This window comes from Sorex araneus, chromosome X (genome assembly GCF_027595985.1).
Source record: "Sorex araneus isolate mSorAra2 chromosome X, mSorAra2.pri, whole genome shotgun sequence".
Lineage (NCBI taxonomy): Eukaryota > Metazoa > Chordata > Mammalia > Eulipotyphla > Soricidae > Sorex > Sorex araneus.
The window spans coordinates 21,785,275-21,804,785 of NC_073313.1; the positions used below are offsets into that span (position 1 = coordinate 21,785,275).

The 19,511-nt window shown below is 52.2% G+C and overlaps 1 protein-coding gene across 1 annotated transcript in view; it reads left to right on the plus strand.

Annotated features, from left to right (window-relative positions):
* Positions 1-1,773: 1,773 nt before the first annotated feature.
* Positions 1,774-19,511, plus strand: part of SMS (spermine synthase) — a 62,047-nt gene continuing 44,309 nt past the window's right edge. The window contains exon 1 of the mRNA XM_055121415.1: positions 1,774-2,128. Within this exon, the coding sequence (XP_054977390.1) occupies positions 2,080-2,128 (49 nt within the window). The 5' untranslated portion in view covers positions 1,774-2,079. The remainder of the gene's footprint in view (positions 2,129-19,511) is intronic.

Sequence of the window (19,511 nt, forward strand, 5' to 3'; positions counted from 1 at the left end):
CCCTGGTTCAATCCTCTCTTTCAGCCAAGAACACACGAGTGGTCAGAGGACGTCAGCCCCTGCTATCCACATTTTCATCATTGCCAAGATTCTGTTGAGTAGCTAGTTCTTTTTCAAGAATGTAGGCTATAATTAGGTAGATTTCGCTTACTGTTTTTTTGTTTTGTTAGGAGTTGGTGAAATAGCTGGACAACAGCTGCACTGGATACATCGCGCAGATGTAACACAAGCAATTCCCACACAAGACATGATGATCTATTTTAGCCCCAGGCCCGAAGCCAGGGGCCTAGATGATCAGCCCCAGGCCCTGAGAATAGGTTCCCCCATCAAGTGTCTACTTATAGCTTAACCAGACGCGTTGAAAGGGGCTTCAGCTTGATACCCGCCCATGTCCCACCCTGAACTGTCTTACCAGGATTGTGTCTCATGGATAAAACTGACTTGGCAAACATCATTACAACGTTGGTTCCAGATCGAGGCCCATTTATGCCCAACATTTCGATGGCATCATCGAGTCTTTCTGTGAAACTCCATTTTCGTTCTGGCTATCTGATCAGTTCAAGGTGAGGAAGTTCAAGAATTCTCATCACTGGTTTTGTTTGGGGGCCACACAGAGTGCCAGGATAGAATCTCTGCTGGCATCAAGCAAAGCCTGTGCTCGGGGATCACCCAGGCAGTGCAGAGGCCACTCTTGGAAATACTGGGCCCACTGCTGCTTTGGGGCCCTCAGGGCCACCCTGGTGATTTGTCCTGGGATTTGAACTCGGTCGCGCTCTCCTCCCTCAGCTATTCTGTGCCCTGCAGAAGCAAGGCGAGCTGTTGCCTACATTGCAGGGGACAAGATTGTGCAGAACCTGGCGCAGAAGTTGCAGGCCACAAAGCCGAGTTTCCAGACAGTGGCAGCGGTGAATGAAGCCAGGTCCAGGGCCCCTCGATGCTCGAGAACCAGAGAACATCCCAGAAAGGAAGAAGGGGCCGAGGGTTGAAGGATAGAAATAGCAGGCTAGCTTAAAGCAATCTGAGAACCAGGGAGACGCTGCCGAGAAAACGTGCAGAGCTACAAACAGGTGGCCTGCCTTGGGGAGGGAGGCCCGCGGGAGAGACGCTCAGGGGCCGGGTCTTCTGCTTTCCCGGAGCCCCACGGGTTCCCGGACCGCACTTGCTCCCGCGATTCCCGTGGCGCGGCGGCACAGCGGGAGAGGCCAGGAGGCTGGTGAGAGGATGGGGCATTTCAGGAAGTCCCCAGCGCCCAGCCTCCCCCCTGCCCACCCCCCACCCGGCCCCCAACGCTCCGCAGCTGCCATGCTCCCAAGACCAAGCACCCCCGGGGAGAGGCTCGCTCGCGCGGCGGGGTGGGGGGGGCTGTCGTCCGTGCCCGAGGATGCGTGCCACTGATGACAGGAGCCACCTGTCGTCTCCCAACGCAGCAGCCGCGACGCGACCCTCCAGCGGGCTGCAGCCCCCACTTCCATTTTGCACGGAAAGCGGGCGAACTTCGGAGGCCCGGGAGCTCGGCTGCACCCCGGGCAGCTCTGAGCCCGGCCATCCCCCTACGAGCTGGGGGGGGAGGGAGGGAGGGAGGGCACGGGGAGGGGGGGGTCAGCCGAGCGCGGGCAGGGCTCTGCCGCGGGCGGCCGCAGGGGTGGCCCCCGGCGATCCCTTTCCCGGCGAGGGCCCGGAAAGCGCAGGGGCCGGGCGGTGGGGGTGGGGAGCCGGGGGGGGGGGAGGGGGAGGGGGTCCGGGGGGAAGCGTAGGGGGTGGGTCCCCGGAAGTCGTGCGGCGCCGCCGTTTCAAGCTAAGGTGACCTAACGGATGGCGGGCGCGGGGCGCGGCCATTGGTGACGCACGCCGGGGAGCGCGGCGCCCACGTTGCCACCCCGCGCTCCGAGTTCGGGGCTGCAGGCGGCCGCGCTTCCTCGTCGCGGAGGCGGGCCCGACCCCGCCCCCGCGCCCCGGGTCGCTCCCGCGGTCCCTCCCACCTCGTCCCCGCCGCCTCCCGGCGCGCCGCACTCCCGGCGCCCGCAGCCGCTCGCTCTCCCGTGCCGGCCCCCCAGGCATGGCCCAGGGCTTCCCCTCGCCATGGCAGCAGCTCGGCACAGCACGCTCGACTTCATGCTCGGCGCCAAAGGTGAGGGCACGCGGCCGCCACCTGCCCGGCCCCGCCGCGGCCGCCCCGGCCCGAACAATGCGGGCGCCCGCGCGGCCCCGTCCCGGGGTGTCGCCGGGGCCGCGTGCGCTCGGGGCCGGCCGGAGGCCTCGCTCGGGAGACGCGCCGTCCGGGCCGCGGCGCGCGGCCTGCGGGGGGTGGGTGGGGGGGTTGGGGTGGGGGGTCCCCACCCGCCGGGTCCCTGCCCCGCCGCCACGCCGCCCGCGAGCACCGGATCGACCTTCGCGCCTCCCCTCCCCCTTCGCCGGGGACACCCCCCTCCTTTCGGGATCCCCTACGCACACCCCAGCGCTGGCGGAATGCGCACCCCCCCACCCCGGCACACACACACACACGCGCGCGCGCACACACACACACGCACACACACACGCGCACACACGCACGCACGCACGCCGATCCCGGGGTACTGGGGCGGTGGCGGGAAGCGCGTTGAGGGGGTGTGCGCCACATGGGGCTCCCCGCGTGACCTCTGTCCGGCCGCCCGCCGGGGAAATGCACCCCCCGAGGCGCGGGGGCACCCCAGGGGGAGCCGGGCTCGGACCCAGCCGTGGTGCGGGAGACCGAGCCTCCGGAAAGGGAGCGGGACGGGAAAAGGAAGCGATTATTAGGGCTGGGGTGGGGGGTGGGGAGGGATGAGGTCTGGGCGCGGGAACCGGGACGCCCCGAATGGAAAAGGCTGATGGGCTCCTATCTGCTCTGCACAGGAGGCTCGGGGCGGCGAGCCGCGGGGATGCAGGGGAGTGGGGAGTGGGTGGGCATGTGCAGGCTTTTCTCTGGGTGCCTCTGCCGTGGGGGTGGGGTGGGTTCTGGTAAAGCCGTGGGTGCCGCAGGCTCGAACCTGCGTTTCCCGCTGGCCGCGTTGGGAGCGCCGCTCCCTGCGCTGGTTTCCTCCTCTGCTTCCTTCCGAGGAGGATGAAACAGCCCGTGCCGCTTAGCGTTTGGGGCGGCCGTGACTTTTGCTCTTCCCCTTTTGGGGGAACTTGTGAGCATTCACGTGGCATTTTTTCCCCTTACGAATTGAAAGGCTTTCCGAAGGCAAGGATGCAATTTGAAAAAAATAAAATAAATAGAAAAAAAGAAAAAAAGATCGGGGTTTGGAACCAGAGCTGTGCTTGCACCCTTGCTCTCTTGACGGGCCCCCCGCTTGTGACTTTGGCCCGATTTCTCAACCTCTCCGAACCCCATCGCCCCCGTGTTTATAGAGGAAAGTGTGCACCCCGAGCGCTTTGCATGCGAAGGGAGTTGCTGTGAAACGCGGCAGCGTTGAGGAAAACCACCCAGGTTGAGGGTGGTCCGGAAGCGACTGGGAGAAAACAAAGCATTTTCCAGATCGCACGTGTCTGAGGTGAGGATGGAGGGGGCACGGCCGGGGCGAACCCGGAGATGAAACGGTGATTGTCGCGCCACCTTTAGACGGTGAGCCGGCTCCGGTTTTGTTGAGTAATTGTCATGGCAGCTTGGGGCTTAGTGGTTCGGGAAGAAGGTTCTAGGCTTTTCAGTGGAGAGGGGAGGAGGAGGAGGATTAGGCTCGGAGGAAGAGGTAAGTGGTTCAAGGTCACCCAGCTCCAAAGAGGTGCACCTAGGGGCTGTCCCCTGGCGGTGAGCTCAGGTCCCTTTTGAGCCCGCCTTTCCCGGTCTCCAAGGCTTATCTCAGGCTGAGGCTGGAGGGTTCGGCCGCCCCCTCCCTCCCTTCCCAGTATTTGGCCCGGGAGAAAGGGCCGCTGTGTGGAAGGGATCAGAGAACACGGCGCTTTTCTGAGCCAGCAAGGTATGGGAGGGGCATCTAAACGCACTTGGCCAAAGCGAAAGCAGTCTCAGGATTCCAAGGCACTTATTCTTCACTTCCAGCCCTGTTCACCTCCAAGTCGGCAAGTTTTGACGGCGAGGTAGAGAGAGCACACACAGGGCGGTGCGGATGGAGCGTTTGTGTTAGATCTCAGCCCCTACTCAAGGGTTTGCAACTCAGAAATCTGATCCTGGTCAGGGAGACACCGTGAATAAGCATGTGCTTCAAACCAGAGACCCGTTCCTGAGCCTTTTGTGCTTTGGGCCACACCTGCCCCAGGCCTCAGGGATCACTCCTGGCGGTGCTCCCGGGACCTTATGGAGTGCTGGGGATGGAAACTGAGTACCCTACCTGCTGTAGCATCTCTCGGGGGCCCCCCATCACCTGTTCTTCACTGCATTTCCCCGTGTCTTGATAGGGGGGTGTGGTACTTCACCCTGACTTGCCCCGAGGATCTAAAAGGTAAAATAAAGGGATCTGCAGAGACTCCAATCTTCTGCTTTTGCTTTTCAAAAGTCAGGGGTATCTGCTGAGAAATCTACCACCTGTGAGGTCTCCTGAAACATTTAATTGATAATAATGAGTCAAAAGGCATTTCTCTTGGCATGTGTTTATTGGATGCCACTCAAGAGTGAAGCAAATAGTGATGGAACTTGGAATTCATTTTTTTTTCCCTTTTGTCAGGAAGGGGACTACTCCAGTTTCCTGATGTTATTTTAATAGAATTAAAGTTGGATTGTTTAATTCCCCTTATTATGTTGCTCTCCCTTAAAACTTTGTTACAGTGCAAGTCCCCACAGCCACTGGGGTCCACTAGGGCCACTTTTAGGTCGCACCTGACAGTATCTGGTTGGAGTTCTAGCTCAGCGATTCTCAAGGTTTGCACAGTGGAATAACTTGAACAGACCGAAATGTTATGGCGTGACCTTCAACTGTGTTCTTAGAATGTTCGACATTCGGTTTGGGGCCACACCCGGTGGCCCTTAAAGAATACGGACTATGCTTGCGGGTAGCATCGAGCAGTGCCGGGGATCAGATCCCGGCTTCCCGCATGCAAAGTACGTACTCAGCTTGACCTGTCATCTCTCTGACCCCCCAGAAGAGCTTTCATTTCTGTAAAATGAAATGTGCGCTATTGTCATGTTCCATAGTAATTTTCACCCGGAACAATTTTTCTTTTTTACTTAATTAGTTTAGGTCACATGTGTACAGGCTCTTACAAAAGTAACTGTAGCACTGTCTTCCAGTTGTTCACAAATCTGCGATTTGCTCCAGTGGGCACCAGTAACGTCTCCACTGTGAGACTTGTTACTGTTTTTGGCATATCAACTATGCCACGGAGAGCCTGCTGGGCCCTCCGAGAGGGATGGAGGAATCCTACCCGGAGTCAGTCGCGTGCAAGGCTCCCCGCTGTGCTATCGCTCCCGTCCATAAAGTAACATTTAAAATAAAATTATCTTGTCATTGAAGGCTTGGACTCTGAGGACTCTAGCCCAGAAAAGCACTTTGTGATTTCTTTTGTTTGTTTGTTCGGGGGCCACACCCAGCGGTGCTCAGGGTCTGTTCTTCGCTCTGCGCTGGGGCCTGGGGATCACTTCTGGCAGGCTCAAGGCGAGCGCCCTACCCTCTGCCCCGCCCAGGACTTTGTCATGTCTTAGCCGGAGGCTGGTTAGCAAAACCTCTTACCTGTTCATGATGACCTCTGGGCGGTGGAGGATTGGTGCTTAGTTCCTAGACCTACCCGGCTGTACCCAGGACTTCGTCCTGGCTCTGCGCTTAGGGACCACTCAAGGACCATATGGGGGGCTGGGGATAGAACCCAGGTCAGCCGAACGCAAGGCAAGTGCCTTACCCACTGCACTATCCGACTCCCATCCCCGTAGTCCTCCTTTCTCTGTCCATTTCCCACCCCTGGCCTTGGGGCGTCTTTAAAGGCTGACCACCAAGTTTTGTCCATGCTGGGAAAGTGGTTCTGATTGAAATGACGGTAAAGGCGGGAAGCCGGTTTGAGCACATCGGGGAGACCCTGGGCCTTCAGTTCCCTCCTTGCGTTCTATTTTTGCTTTCCCTTTCTTCCCTTGTTGTGGCGACCGTTGCTTGGTCGTGGCGCGGGAAGGGCGTTGCACACTTGAGCTTCGCTGCTTGTCTGTGTGCCCGGCAGGAGTGACGCTCATTTGGTGGCACTCATGCACCTTGGAATGGCAGTGCCCAACACGGTGTTCCCCAGGGGTCCCACTCTTGGCTGAGGGGTGCTGGTCTTAGGCAGCAGCAGCCTGGACCCACGTGGGTGGCATTGTGGAAGGAGTTGGGGGCAGTCCCCCGGAGCCCCTGAGTTCCTGCCTGTCTGCCGTGCGTTTCCCTTGGGGGTTCAGCGGAGGGGTCCAAAGGGGGAGAACCCTACGCAGGGGATGAGGCTTGTCTGTCTTTGGATCTGCCGCTTAGAGAGGGAAACAGAGTCAACCGCTCTCACTGTGCAGCCGCAGTCTTACTTCGCAAAGCCTTCTGCATCCAGGAGCAAAAGGCTGCTGGGCAGTTGGATCCGGGGAGCGCGGCTGTAGGCTGAGAGGCGCCAAGCGCAGCGGCCGCGCGTGTTTCTGGCATCAGGACCTCGTCCCGCCCGGAAGCAGGGGCTGTACCTCGGAGCTGTATCGCCGGCCACATCAGTTCTTTAAAATCCAATTTCAAAATGAACCCCCACATGTGTGGCATAATGATGTGTGAGTCCTTAGTAACACATTAAAGAAGCGAGGCTAGCCGCGGGGCTGCTAGGTTACATATTGCTGAAGCCGAGCCAGGAGTGGAGCTTCGCCGTTCCTCCGGGGAGGAGCCCGAGACACGCCGGCTTTCGCTGGAGACAGTGACCAGGGAGGGGTGGTGTGTGGCTCCAGGATAGAGCTACATTTCAGTGGGTGGAAATAAGGCTTCATGTTTTTTCCCCTTTCAGATACGATTTCCATGAAAGGTATCCACTGGTCCCTTGAGAGCTCAAACACCTAAGGGTCCGCCCTGGTTTGTACAGAAAACTGGTACTGGCAGTTTACCTCCCCTCCCCCTCTTTATGCTCCCCTCCCCTCTCCCCTGTTTCTCCCCGTTTTGGACCACACCCTGCAATACCCTTCTTCCTTCCTTCCTTCCTTCCTTCCTTCCTTCCTTCCTTCCTTCCTTCCTTCCTTCCTTCCTTCCTTCCTTCCTTCCTTCCTTCCTCCCTCCCTCCCTCCTTTCTTCCTTCCTTCCTCCCTCCCTCCCTCCTTTCTTCCTTCCTTCCCCTTCTTTCCTTCCTTCCTTCCTTCCTTCCTTCCTTCCTTCCTTCCTTCCTTCCTTCCTTCCTTCCTTCCTTCCTTCCTTCCTTCCCTTCCTCCCTCCCTCCCTCCCTCCCTCCCTCCCTCCCTCCCTCCTTCCTTCCTTCCTTCCTTCCTTCCTTCCTTCCTTCCTTCCTTCCTTCCTTCCGTCCGTCCTCACTCTAGGCAATGCTGTTACTCCGTGCCAGGCCTTGCCTGCTGTTCATTCCTCGCTGTACCATCCGCTCTGGCCCATGTGTCGTTTCTTTTTGGAGAATCCAGTTGCCTGCTTTGTCCCCGCTACGGTCTCTGGGCCTGGGTGTTGTCCTTAGTGTATGATGTGATCCTTAATTCTGCGGAAGGACCCTGCGATCCCCATGTGCAAACCGAGACGGTAGGGTTGGGATTGTCTCTGCGTAGAGCCCGTGGCAGCTGGGCGTCACTTTGCCGCGGCTGCAGCTGTCCATGGCAGAACCCTGAAGGCACGCCACTGGGACGCCTCTAGTTTCCCACAGTAATTCCCAGGCTAGAGTGGGGTGGGTGGGGCCCTTGCCTTGCATGCGGCCGACCTGGGTTCGATCCCTGGCCCCCCCATATTGCCTCCTGAGCACCACTGGGTATGGGCAGAACAACCCCCCCAAAGATGCTAACTCCCCTTAGCCCAGCCCCCTTCTTCCCCTACATCTGGGGTCTTTGGGCCGTGTCTGGAAGCAGTTTTGATGGGTACGACTGGGCAGGTGCTGCCGGTCTAGGGGGCCAGAGATCCTGCTGGACCCCCTGTAGTGCGCTGACCGCCCCCCAGATGGGGGAGGAGAAGGGGTGGAGAATCCTGCCATCAGTTCTCTGGAGGCTGCCCGTTGACACATTATGTGTGAGGAGTCATCAAGCAAACTTTCCCTGATTCGTTTTGGAAGCATTCACCCTGCATGAATCATTAGTTCCAGGGCAGATGGGCCTTTCCTTCACCCTCTCTTTGCATTGGGGTGGGGCCAGCACTTAGCTCTCCATCCCCTTTTCTGTCTTTGGGTGACACCCTTCCTTCCTTGGTTTCCTGAGCCTTCTGCCCAGCCCCCCCAGCCCCCCAGTCCCTGGCACGTTTGTTGGGTCACTTTCTGAACGGTGCATGACCGTGCGTTTGATAATTTATTTTGTTTGGGGGGACTTGGGGTCTATACCCAAGTGATGCTCAGAGGTTGCTCCGGGTGCTTTGCTTAGGACACGGCAGGGCTGGGTTTGGACCCAAGCCTTATGCACGTAGATGGTCAGTGCTGGCCAGTGGCTATCTGCCTGGCCCCTACTCTCTGTGTTTTTGAAGGTCTATTAAACATAAGCCAGAGGTTTCAGACTTAACTTGGCTTACTGCCCTCTTGTCAGGAAAAGAAAAAAAAATCACTCAGCGCTCCCCTGGAAATCTGCCTTCTTTAAGCAAACAAATGCAGAACACCCTCCAATTGTACCCCAGGCTACTACTGGCCTCCCAGGAGGGGAGCCGGGATCGCCCAGTGTGGGAACCGCTGCTACGAGCATTAATGCTAAACAATGCACTTTTGATTGCATCTCCCGCTCTGGTTCCAGAGACCAGAAGCTTCCCACTGCTCTCCCTGAGGTGTGGCCCAGCCTTCTCTCTACCTTTGTTACACCCCACCCAGCCCCCGACTCACACAGTGTTTTCCCAGCAAATCCGAATCCACTGGGAACGAGGGAAATGTAAGTTTGGGCCCCCCTGCTGGAGTTCGAATCAGCCCGGGAGCCACTGGAACTGTTTTTTGTTGTTGTTGTTTTTCATTATTTCTTTTTAAAAAAAATGTTTTTTTTTAATCAGTGAGTCACCGTGAGGGTACAGTTACAGATTTACACATTTTCGTGCTCGTGTTTCCCTCATACAATGTTCGAGAACCCATCCCTTCACCAGTGCCCATTCTCCACCACCAATAAACCCAGCATCCCTCCCACCCCCCAATCCCATCCCCCCCACCCCACCCCACCCTACCCTGCCTCTGTGGCAGGGCATTCCCTTTTGTTCTCTCTCTCCAGTTGGGTGTTGTGGTTTGCAATAGGGGTGTTGAGTGGCCATTGTGTTCAGTCTCTAGTCTACTTTCAGCACGTATCTCCCTTCCCACGCGTGGCCTCCAACCACATTTTACTTGGTGTTCCCTTCTCTATCTGAGCTGCCTTTTCCCCAGAATGTGAGGCCAGCTTCCAAGCCATGGAGCCAACCTCCTGGTACTTATTTCTACTATTCTTGGGTGCTAGTCTCCTACTCTGTTATTTTATATTCCACAGATGAGTGCAATCTTTCTATGTCTGTCTCTCTCTTTCTGACTCATTTCACTTAGCATGAAACTTTCCATGTTGATCCACTTATATGCAAAGTTCATGACTTCATCTTTTCTAACAGCTGCATAGTATTCCATTGTATAGAGCCATCGGGAGAGTGTCCGGAACTGCTTTTTTTTTTAACCCCAGTACCTGGTGAAATATGAACCCACCATAGTAGGACCCTTTTCAAAACTCAAAGCCAGAGTTTGAGAGATGGCACTTGCCTTGCACATGGCCAGTTCCTGTGTGATCCCCAGTTCCCCCATATGGTCCCCTGAACCCTGTCAGGTGTAAGCTTTGAGCTCTGCTGGGTGTGGTCCCCAAACCCAAAGCTCTGGGGTCCAAGGCTTTTGTGTCTCTCCCTCACTCAGCGAGGCCGCCTGTCCCGCGTGTTCTGCGCTCGCTCCCAAGTCTTTGCTCACCTGTTTCCTGGCTACATTTCCTCCGCCACAGTCTCTTTCGTTCCCTCGCCCCATTTAGGGACACGCTTGGACAGTCTCCTTGGCCCGTTTCTTTATCGCGCGCCGGACACGCCCCGTGCAGGGGGGGGGGCTGCTCCCAGCGCAGTATTTGGGATTGTTTCCAGCTTTGCCAAGGAACCTCACGGAGTTGGGAGTCAGCTCCGGGCTCTCCCGGGCAAAGCTCTAGCGCTCTGGCCATCTCCCCCGCCCCCCCCCACTCTCCCATTCCCAAACCCTCCTCTTTATCCTGCCAATAAAGTTAAGGTTCTTTTTTTAGCACTTCCATGCTTGGCTCTGCCTGCCTCTCCCCCCCTCTCCCTACATCCCTACATCCACACTTGAGTCTCACACTCCTGTGTGTGTGTGTGTGTGTGTGTGTGTGTGGTGTGGGGGATCAAACCTCAGGTCTCTACTATTGAGCTGTGTCCCCCAATTCCAGGGAAGGCCCTTTTTGTTCCTTCCCTAAGTATTAGCTCAGAGCTCAAGTGTGTTTTAATTTGTCTTATGGGCTGTTTGGAGTGGTCCTTTGTTGGAGTATGCCTCCACTTGGCAAGTCTTTTGCTTTGTGATGAGAGGGGGAAAAAAACTTTTACTCAACTCGGCACAAGATTCTTAATTACACTTGATTGCGCTCTGTTTGACTCCAGGCTGAGTAATTGCACGTTGCCCGGAATTTGTTTTGTGAGCTTGCCATTAAAAAAAATGTTTAAAACCATAACATTTCTTTTCAGAGTCTCATTCCAAAGGCTACTTAAAACTTTGGGAATTAGTTGAAAATATTTTACGTTTCGTTAAAATATATAAGAGGTGGTATGTGGAAAAATGAGCTTATGCCTTTAAGCCTCATCAAGTTCTCTTTTTTTTCTTTTTTTACATTTTTGGACCACACCCAGCGATGCTCAGGGTTCCTCTTGATCTACTTGGGGGAAACCACATGGGATGCCAGGGCTGGAACCTGGGTTGTCAGAATGCAAGACAGGCGCCCTACCCACTGCACTGTCATTCCAGTCATTTTCTTAAATCATGTTTTTTTTGGGCCACACCCAGCAATGCTCAGAGGTTACTTCTGGCTGCACTCAGGAATTATACCTGGTGGTGCTTGCACCATATGGGATGCCAGAGAATGAACCCGCATTGGCTGCATGCAAGGAAAATACTCTTTTTTTTTTTTTTTTGCTTTTGCTTTTTGGGTCAAACCCGGCAATGTACAGGGGTTACTCCTGGCTCTGCACTCAGGAATCGCCCCTGGCGGTGTTCAGGGGACCCTATGGGATGCTGGGAATCGAACCCAGGTTGGCCGCATGCAAGGCAAACGCCCTCCCCGCTGTGCTATTGCTCCAGCCCCCAAGGCAAATACTCTGACCTGCTGTACTTCACTTTGGCCCCCTCAAGCTCTTGCTTTATGGTTGTGTCTGGTTTGAATGCCGCTGGGCAGCATGTGTTGAAGCACCAAGCATTAAGAGCGTTTCTTACCTTCCGAGAGGAGCTACTTTTTCAAATAATATGAGGCTTTACGTTCTCCGTCCGCAACCTACCTATGTATGTATCTGTCCATAGTTAGCTTTTGGCGCAGGTCAAACACAGGGCCTCACAAAGCTGAAACAGGCACACCACCACTGAGCTTTCTCCTCGAACCCTAACTTCTCAAGGAAAGCGTTTCTTAAATTTAAGAAATTTTAGATGATTTGTTTTGGATCACAGTTGTGTTCTGTTGTGGAGAGGAGTTACTGGATTTTTGTTTTTCATTCTCTTAATGATACATTGAAACTGACAGGTCAGACAGACTGAAGTGCTGTGTCCTCATAGCTTTTTTGGGGGGAGCTTTCTGGGTCACACCCGGTGATGCTTAGAGGTTACTCCTGGCTCCCTACTCAGGAATTAATCCTGGTGGTGCTCTGGGACCACATGGGATGCCAGGGATCGAACCTGGTCGGCTGCAGGCAGGGCAAGCGCCTTACCCTCTGTGCCACTGTGCTATCTCTGCAGCCCCCGTTCTCGTGGCTTTTACAAGGTAGAGCTTTTGGTGTGTCACGTAGTGCTGGGAATTACGAGCTTTATAATTTGGACTTAGATCCCCACTGTTAGACTAACTCTTGGCAGGTAAGGATCATTTAGAAGCTTACTCGAATGTGGTTGGGTCTATTTAAAAACATGTTCAATAAAGCTATTGGAGTCACGCATATTCTGGGCATTTTAATCCACCATTTCACTGCAGTTGTAACCCAAGCCTGCTGGTGTGTGCTGCGGCTTCAACCACCATTTCATGGTAGTTTAATTACAGGCTCGGTTCTTTTGAAAAGTCGGGAAACCTCCTCAATTGAATCTGCAAACCAAGTATGTAAACCATTGCACAAATGCTCCTTATGACTAGGCACTCTTCCAGACCCCAGGAAAAACAACTCTGGGGCCCTTGGTTGTGGTGGAGCCTGCGTTTCATTAAACTGATACTGTCATCTGTATTCCGGAAGGAGCCCTGGAGCTAGCGGCCGTACCTGTGATCAAATGCAGTTATTTCTGTGCAAAGCCACAAACTCCAGGGCTGCTGGAAAGGGATGGTAGCATGTTAGAAATTCCTGAGCCGACTTGACTCTCTCTCTCTCTCTCTCTCTCTCTCTCTCTCTCTCTCTGATACTTTCCCACGCACCTTAATTTTCCCCTCTGCATGAAGGTGCTAATGATCCCCAAATCCCACACACTGTGTTGTTGGGTGGGATGTCCAATAAAATGTTTGGAAGCGTGTCAAGTGATACATAAAATGCTTACCACTAATTGCGTTACTTAGGGCTCAGTACTTTGAAATTGTGCCAGTGGATAAAGATACTCAGTTATAAAGAGGTGTGAACTGAAAGATAAAGAAGATTGTGCTGGCAAAAGAAGAAGCAGAAAATAATGTGTTGGCATAGATTTGAAGGTCAGTTGCCTTTAAAGAACCTCTTTAAGTTATTACAGTAGAAGTTTTAAGACTCTCTGATTCTTTTTTCTGCTTTGGGCCACACTGGGTGTGCTGGATGGCTCCCGGTGGTGATTGTGGGACCACACAGGGCCTAGGATTGAACCCAGGAGCCCACTGAGCTGTGGCCACGGGCCAGACATTCTCATTTTTCAGCATATTGCCTCCAAGAGTTAGTGCTGCATTGCCCGGTTTCCCCCAGGGTACCGCTTTCTCCTTTGAGAGTCCTAAACAATTTGAGGACATTGTCAGATTTATTAACAGAAAATATTCTCTTCCAAAGAATTGTAGATCAGAGTAGCTCAAACAAGGCTTTGGATTTTTTTTTCTTTTTTGGGGGGACCACACCCGGTGATGCTCAGGGGTTACTCCTGGCTCTGCACTCAGGAATCACTCCTGGTGGTTCTCAGGGGACCCTATGGGATGCTGGGAATCGAACCCGGGTCAGCCTCGTGCATGGCAAACGCCCTACCCGCTGTGCTGTCGCTCCAGCCCCATTGCTTTGGAATTTTGAGACTTGAGCATCTCACACTCGGTGTGGGCTCGGGGGGGTGTGGAGCGCATGCCTTTTTTTCTTTTTTTTTTCTCTTGAGGAATTTCCTTACTCCTTTTTAAAATTTAATTTCATTTTTATAAAGTTGTTCACAATAATGGATTCCATTTAACATTCAAACACCAATCCCACGGCCCTTGCACCTTCCCACCACCATATTTAGAATGTTTCCACCCCAAATCCCAAACTGTACCCCCCCGCCAAAGCAGAACCAAAACAATTAATTTTGTATTGCTTGTTATGAATGATCCGCTAAAAATGGACCAGTAAAGTTTCCTTAGAGGAAAGTGTGTGAAGATTGTTGCATTTCATCCCGGAGCCATTAAGCCCTTCTATAAGAGATTAGTAACATGTCACCCCCCATCAGATGTTGTGTGCTACTCCTGGTAGATCATTGGTGTAGAGTATCAAATTCACGGAAGCGCGCTCCAGGAATTCTAAAATTTAAAATACGATTATCCAGCAGATTCACGCAGGGGTGAGGCTATCCGAGCGTGTGGGAGGAGCCGTGAGCATGGCCGCATTTGAGTTCTGGAGGTTTCGACTGCCAGGGCTCTGTTAGGGCGGGGAGGGAAAGTCACCCCCCCCAAGTTTCCCTGGTGAAGACAGCCTGGTGTGGGGTCTGGAGGCATGTCTGTAGCATGTTGCTCTGTTCCACGGATGCCCTTTTTCTTAAGAGTATTTTTTGTGGGGCTGGAGCGATAGCACAGCGGGTAGGGCATTTGCCTTGCACGCAGCTGACCCGGGTTCGATTCCCAGCATCCCATATGGTCCCCCAGTACCGCCAAGAGTAATTCCTGAGTGCAGAGCCAGGAGTAACCCCTGTGTATAACTGGGTGTGACCTAAAAAGAAAAAAAAAAAGAAAGAAAGAAAAAATACTCTTTTTTTTTTCTTTTTTGGGTCACACCCGGCAATGTTCAGGTCTGACTCCTGGCTCTGCATTCAGGAATCACTCTTGGCGGTGCTCGAGGGACCATATGGGATGCTGGGGATCGAACCCGGGTCGACCGTGTGCAAGGCAAATGCCTTATCAAATGTCTTATCGTTCCAGACCCTTGTGACAAACTTTTATTTTATTTTACTTTTTAATTTTTTATTTATTTTTGCTTTTTGGGTCACACCCTGCGATGCACAGGGGTTACTCCTGGCTCTGCACTCAGGAATTTCCCCTGGCAGTGCTCAGGGGACCATATGGGATGCTGGGAATCGAACCCGGGTCAGCCACGTGCAAGGGAAACACCCTACCCGCTGTACTATCGCTTCAGCCCCCTTGTGACAAAGTTTTAAAAAAAGAGTATTTTTTGTGACCAGTGTCTGGGATCATGCTCTGGAAAATCATAATGTTTTGTGGTTTCCATTTTCTACACGTGGCAAAATTTCACCTTCGTTTCTACCTGAATTCTAGGTCCTTTATATGAATCTGACACATTTTTGCCCAGTCATGTATCAGCAGGCCCTTTGGCTACCATTTTATTTTATTTTATATTATTTTATTTTTAAAGATTTTTCTTTTTAAAACATCTTATTTATTTATTTTGCTTTTTGGGTAACACCTAGTGATGCTCAGGGGTTGCTCCTGACGCTGCACTCAGAAATTATTCCTGTCAGCACTTTGGGGACCATATGGGATGCTGGGGATCGAACCCCGGTCGGCTGTGTGCAAGGGAAATGCCCTACCCGCTGTGCTATCACTCCAGCCCCTACCTTTTTATTTTAGTTATTAAAAAGGAAGCACAGGTAAACATTGGGTGGAGGAACTTTTTGTATAGATTTTGGAAACGGCTTACACTGATTCTGCAACTGACTGCAGACTGAAAAGGGAGCTAACTGGCTCAAGAGTTGGAGAACTTTGAAGAAGGAGTCCGAGGTCTAGGTCCCTTGGTCCTAGTGTTTGCTGTGTTGGGGCTACATGCGTTGATGCTCAGGGGCTACTCCTGGCTCTGCACCAAGGAATTACTCCTGGTGGGGCTCTGAGGGACCTTATGGGGGTGTCTGGGATCGAGTCCTGATCAGCTGCGTGCAAAGCAACTGCCCTACCTGCTTGTACCATCGCTTTGGCCCCCAGGTATTTGATATTTTATTTTTTTAATGTAAGAGTACTGCTATTTATTCAGCCCTTGATTAACCTGGTTTAATTGGTGTTTGATATTTTAAAGTGGGCGTTAGCTAGGTTGGAGAGAGGAAAGAACTTGCCATCGATTCTCTTTAGCGTGCGACGCAGGGATGTGATAGTACTTTCGTAAAAATAAAACAAGCTCTAAACCCAGATTCTCTCACAGGTGAAGTTTGCACTCTACCAGTGACCTACAACCCTCGCCCCTGGAAAAACAATCCTGTGACTTGCCAATCTACCCCTATCTATTGTGTCTCCCTCCCGTTCCCTCACCGTAGCTCAATTATCAGTGTCCACTGGGTTAGCTTTCATTTTTTCAGGGCCATTGATTTTTATGTCCTTATATTGCCCATGTGGGCGAACTCAGAACTTGTTCAGTCCCTTGAACTTACTTTACTTCACATAATTTGCTCGAGCCCCAATTTGTTTTTCTTTTTTTTCTTTTTGGGTCACACCCAGCGATGCATAGGGGTTACTCCTGGCTCTGCACTCAGGAATTACTCCTGGCGGTGCTCAGAGGACCATATGGGATGCTGGGAATCGAACTTGGGTCGGCCGCGTGCAAGGCAAATGCCCTACCTGCTATGCTATCTCTCCAACCCCTTGAACCCCAATTTGTTTGCATGGGAAAAGTGCACCTCTCCACCCCCCCCCCGGGGGTGGGGGAGTCAGGGTACTCTTAAGTAGTGGGAAGAAGGCCCAGGGCCACTTTCAGATATACTTGACCGTTGAAGGCTGAATGGGAAAATGCATGGACTGGCGGTGTTCGGGGCCCTTCAGAACTACACCTGCCACACTCGGGGGCCATGCTGTATGGGATCAAACCTGGGTTCCTGCACACGCAATCATACACCCCATACCACTGTCCGATCTCCCCAGCCCCACACCTTCTGTCTTCAGTATCCAAATAGTATTTTGTTGTAAGGTTCCAGGTTTTTGAATAATCATCTACCAGCAAGTGAGCTGCTTTGATGTTTTGGTCGAGCGTCTTCTGCAGGCCTGGGGCTGCCTCAGGGTAGAGTGCCTGCCTGAGTGGGGTCTCGGTGGCACTGAGCTGTGGAATCTTGGTCCCATCTCTGGTGACTGTGTGGCCCCAGGCGGCACAGAACCAGTCAGGGAAAGAAAGGGGAGAGTCCTTTTTGTGACTTCTCTTGAGTTACCATTCCTTTCCCCAGATGGGCACAAGATGCCAATAGATACTTCCCCAAAGACATAGAGACACTGAAGGAAATGCTCCGTGTCACCTATTCAGGAAATGCTGACACAGACCGCAAAGTCATTGTACCTCATGGAGTGAGAATGGCCTAACTCAGAGGATTGGAGACGCCTGACAACAATTTAAAATGATACAAACAAACACCGGAGTCTCTCACACCTATGGAGCAGTGGCACAGCCTTGGCCTTGGATGCCAAGGCCACTTAGTGGGTGAAGGGGTGAGGGAAGAAGAGCAGATTGGAGGTTCCAAAAGGACAGTGGTGGAGCATATGGGGGAGGGTCCCAAAAGGACAGTGGTGGAGGGTCACTTTGGTGATGGCGGTGTGCAGTAACTTTTGTATATCAATATGTGTTTTTTAAAATTTATTTTAAATTATTTTTAAATTAAATTTTATTTTTTTTATTAATCACCCTGAGGTACAGTTACAGACATACAAGCCTCCGTGCTTGCATTTTAGTCATACAATGGTCAAGTGTCCATCCCTCCACCAGTGCCCATTTTCCATCACCAATGGTCCCAGCATTCCTCCCACCACCTGTCTTCCACACCCCCAGTACATAATTTTTTTTTTGCTTTTTGGGTCACACCCGGTGATGCACAGGAATTACTCCTGGCGGTGCTCAGGGATCGAACCCGGGTCTGCCACAAACGCCCTACTCACTGTGCTATTGCTCCAGCCCCCCCAATACGTAATTTTTAAACAATTCTTTAACAGTATTGAAGCTACCTCATTCATTTAAAAAATAATAGAGAAATGTACATTCCAGTAATCCAGCAATACCACTCCGAGGCGTGTCTCCAAAGGGCATGGAAATACTCATTCAGAAGGCTGTTTGCTGACATATCACAACAGAACTCCAAGACTCCATCAAAACGATGTGGATATTGTAGAGCAATGGTTAATCAATGAGGAAAAACATTTAGAAAAGTATAATTCTTACCCTTTGGATGTCTGCAAGGCCCGCAGTAGCTCATTTTAAGCCTAATCGACCATCTGTGTCTTTCCCTTCTCAGTTTTGCTAGGGGCTGTCACTTTTATTGATCTTTTCAAAGAAATAGCTTTTTACTACATTGATTTCTCTCTAATTAAAAAAAATATTGATTTCTGCTGTTATCCATATCCCCCTCATTCTGCTTGTTTATTTTTCTCTCAGATCTTGAAGTGGGAGCTTGAGATTTTGAGATGAAGATTGTTTCTCCCTGGTTTTTGTTGTTTTGTCTTGGGGGCCACACGTGGCGGGGCTCAGGGAATCATGTAGGGTGCCAGTCATAGAACCTGGGTCAGCTGTGTGCAAGGCAAGCGCCTTACTAGCTGTATTATCTCATGCCCTGGAAGCTGGTACACTTAAAAGGTGTCATTGTGGGACTGGATTGATATAGTACAGTGGGTAGGACGTTTGCCTTGCACGTGGTCGACCCGGGTTCGATCTCCAGCATCCCACATGGTCTCCCGAGCACTGCCAGGAGTAATTCCTGAGTGCAGAGCCAGGAGTAACCCCTGAGCATCGCCAGGTGTGACCCAAAAAGAAAAATAAATAAAAATAAGCCCTAATACTCTAGAATGCCAAGTTTAAATAAACCTTTAAAAAAGTGTCATTATTTGTGTTATACAGGAAAACTGATCATGAACAGTATTGTGACTGTCATCCCGTTGCTCATCGATTTGTTCGAGCGGGCACCAGTAACATCTCTCATTATGATACTTATTGTTACTGTTTTTGGCATATCGAACACGACACGGGTAGCTTGCCAGGCTCTGCCGTGTGGGCGCGATACTCTTGGTAGCTTGCCGGGCTCTCTGAGAGGGGAGGAGGAATCGAACACGGTATTGTAAAACAGTATCTTAAAAATAAAATGAATTTAAAAAGTACCAGTCTCTGGAGCTTATTTCTGGTATCTCATTCCAAAAACAGTAACAAGTCTCACAATGGAGATGTTACTGGTGCCCGCTCTAGCAAATCTATGAACAACGGGAAGACAGTGCTACAGTGCTACATACTACTTCAGCGTAGTCCTTGGAAAGCAAGGGCCTGGGTTGGATAAGTTACTGTTATTTATTTGCTTATTTTACTTTGGGGCAACACTGGTGATGCTCAGGACTTACTCTTGGCTCTGCTCGCAGGAATCACTCCGAGTGCGGTTCGGGGGACCCTTTGGGATGCTGAACCCAGGTCAGCCGCACGCAAGGCAAGCACCCTACCCTCTGTACTAGCTCTGGCCTCAGCGTTTGCTTGTTTTCCCAGCATTTAACTTGCTGTTAACTTGAATATGGGTACTATTCCTCAGATGATTCTAGCCTAATATTCGGAGACGGTCGCTTCTGGAAATGAACCTCCGATTCGGGCTGTGGAATTACAGCTGAGTGTCCCTCTCAGTCAGGAATTTCAAACTGGGAAAGACCTTAGACTTAGGGGCCAAGAAACCGAGGCTCTGGCGCGAAATTCCAGCTCTTCTGGACTGAGTCTCTTTGTGGGACCTCTCTGGCGGAGAATGACTTTCCCGTTTTGAAAGGGTGACCAAACCGACATCCTTGTTACGGAGACAGGGCCTGGCCTGTGAAGCCTTAACTGTGGGTGTCTTTTGTTTTTGTTGTTGTTGCTGCTGCTGCTGCTTTTTGGGTCACACCCAGCAATGCACAGGGGTCACTCCTGGCTCTGCACTCAGGA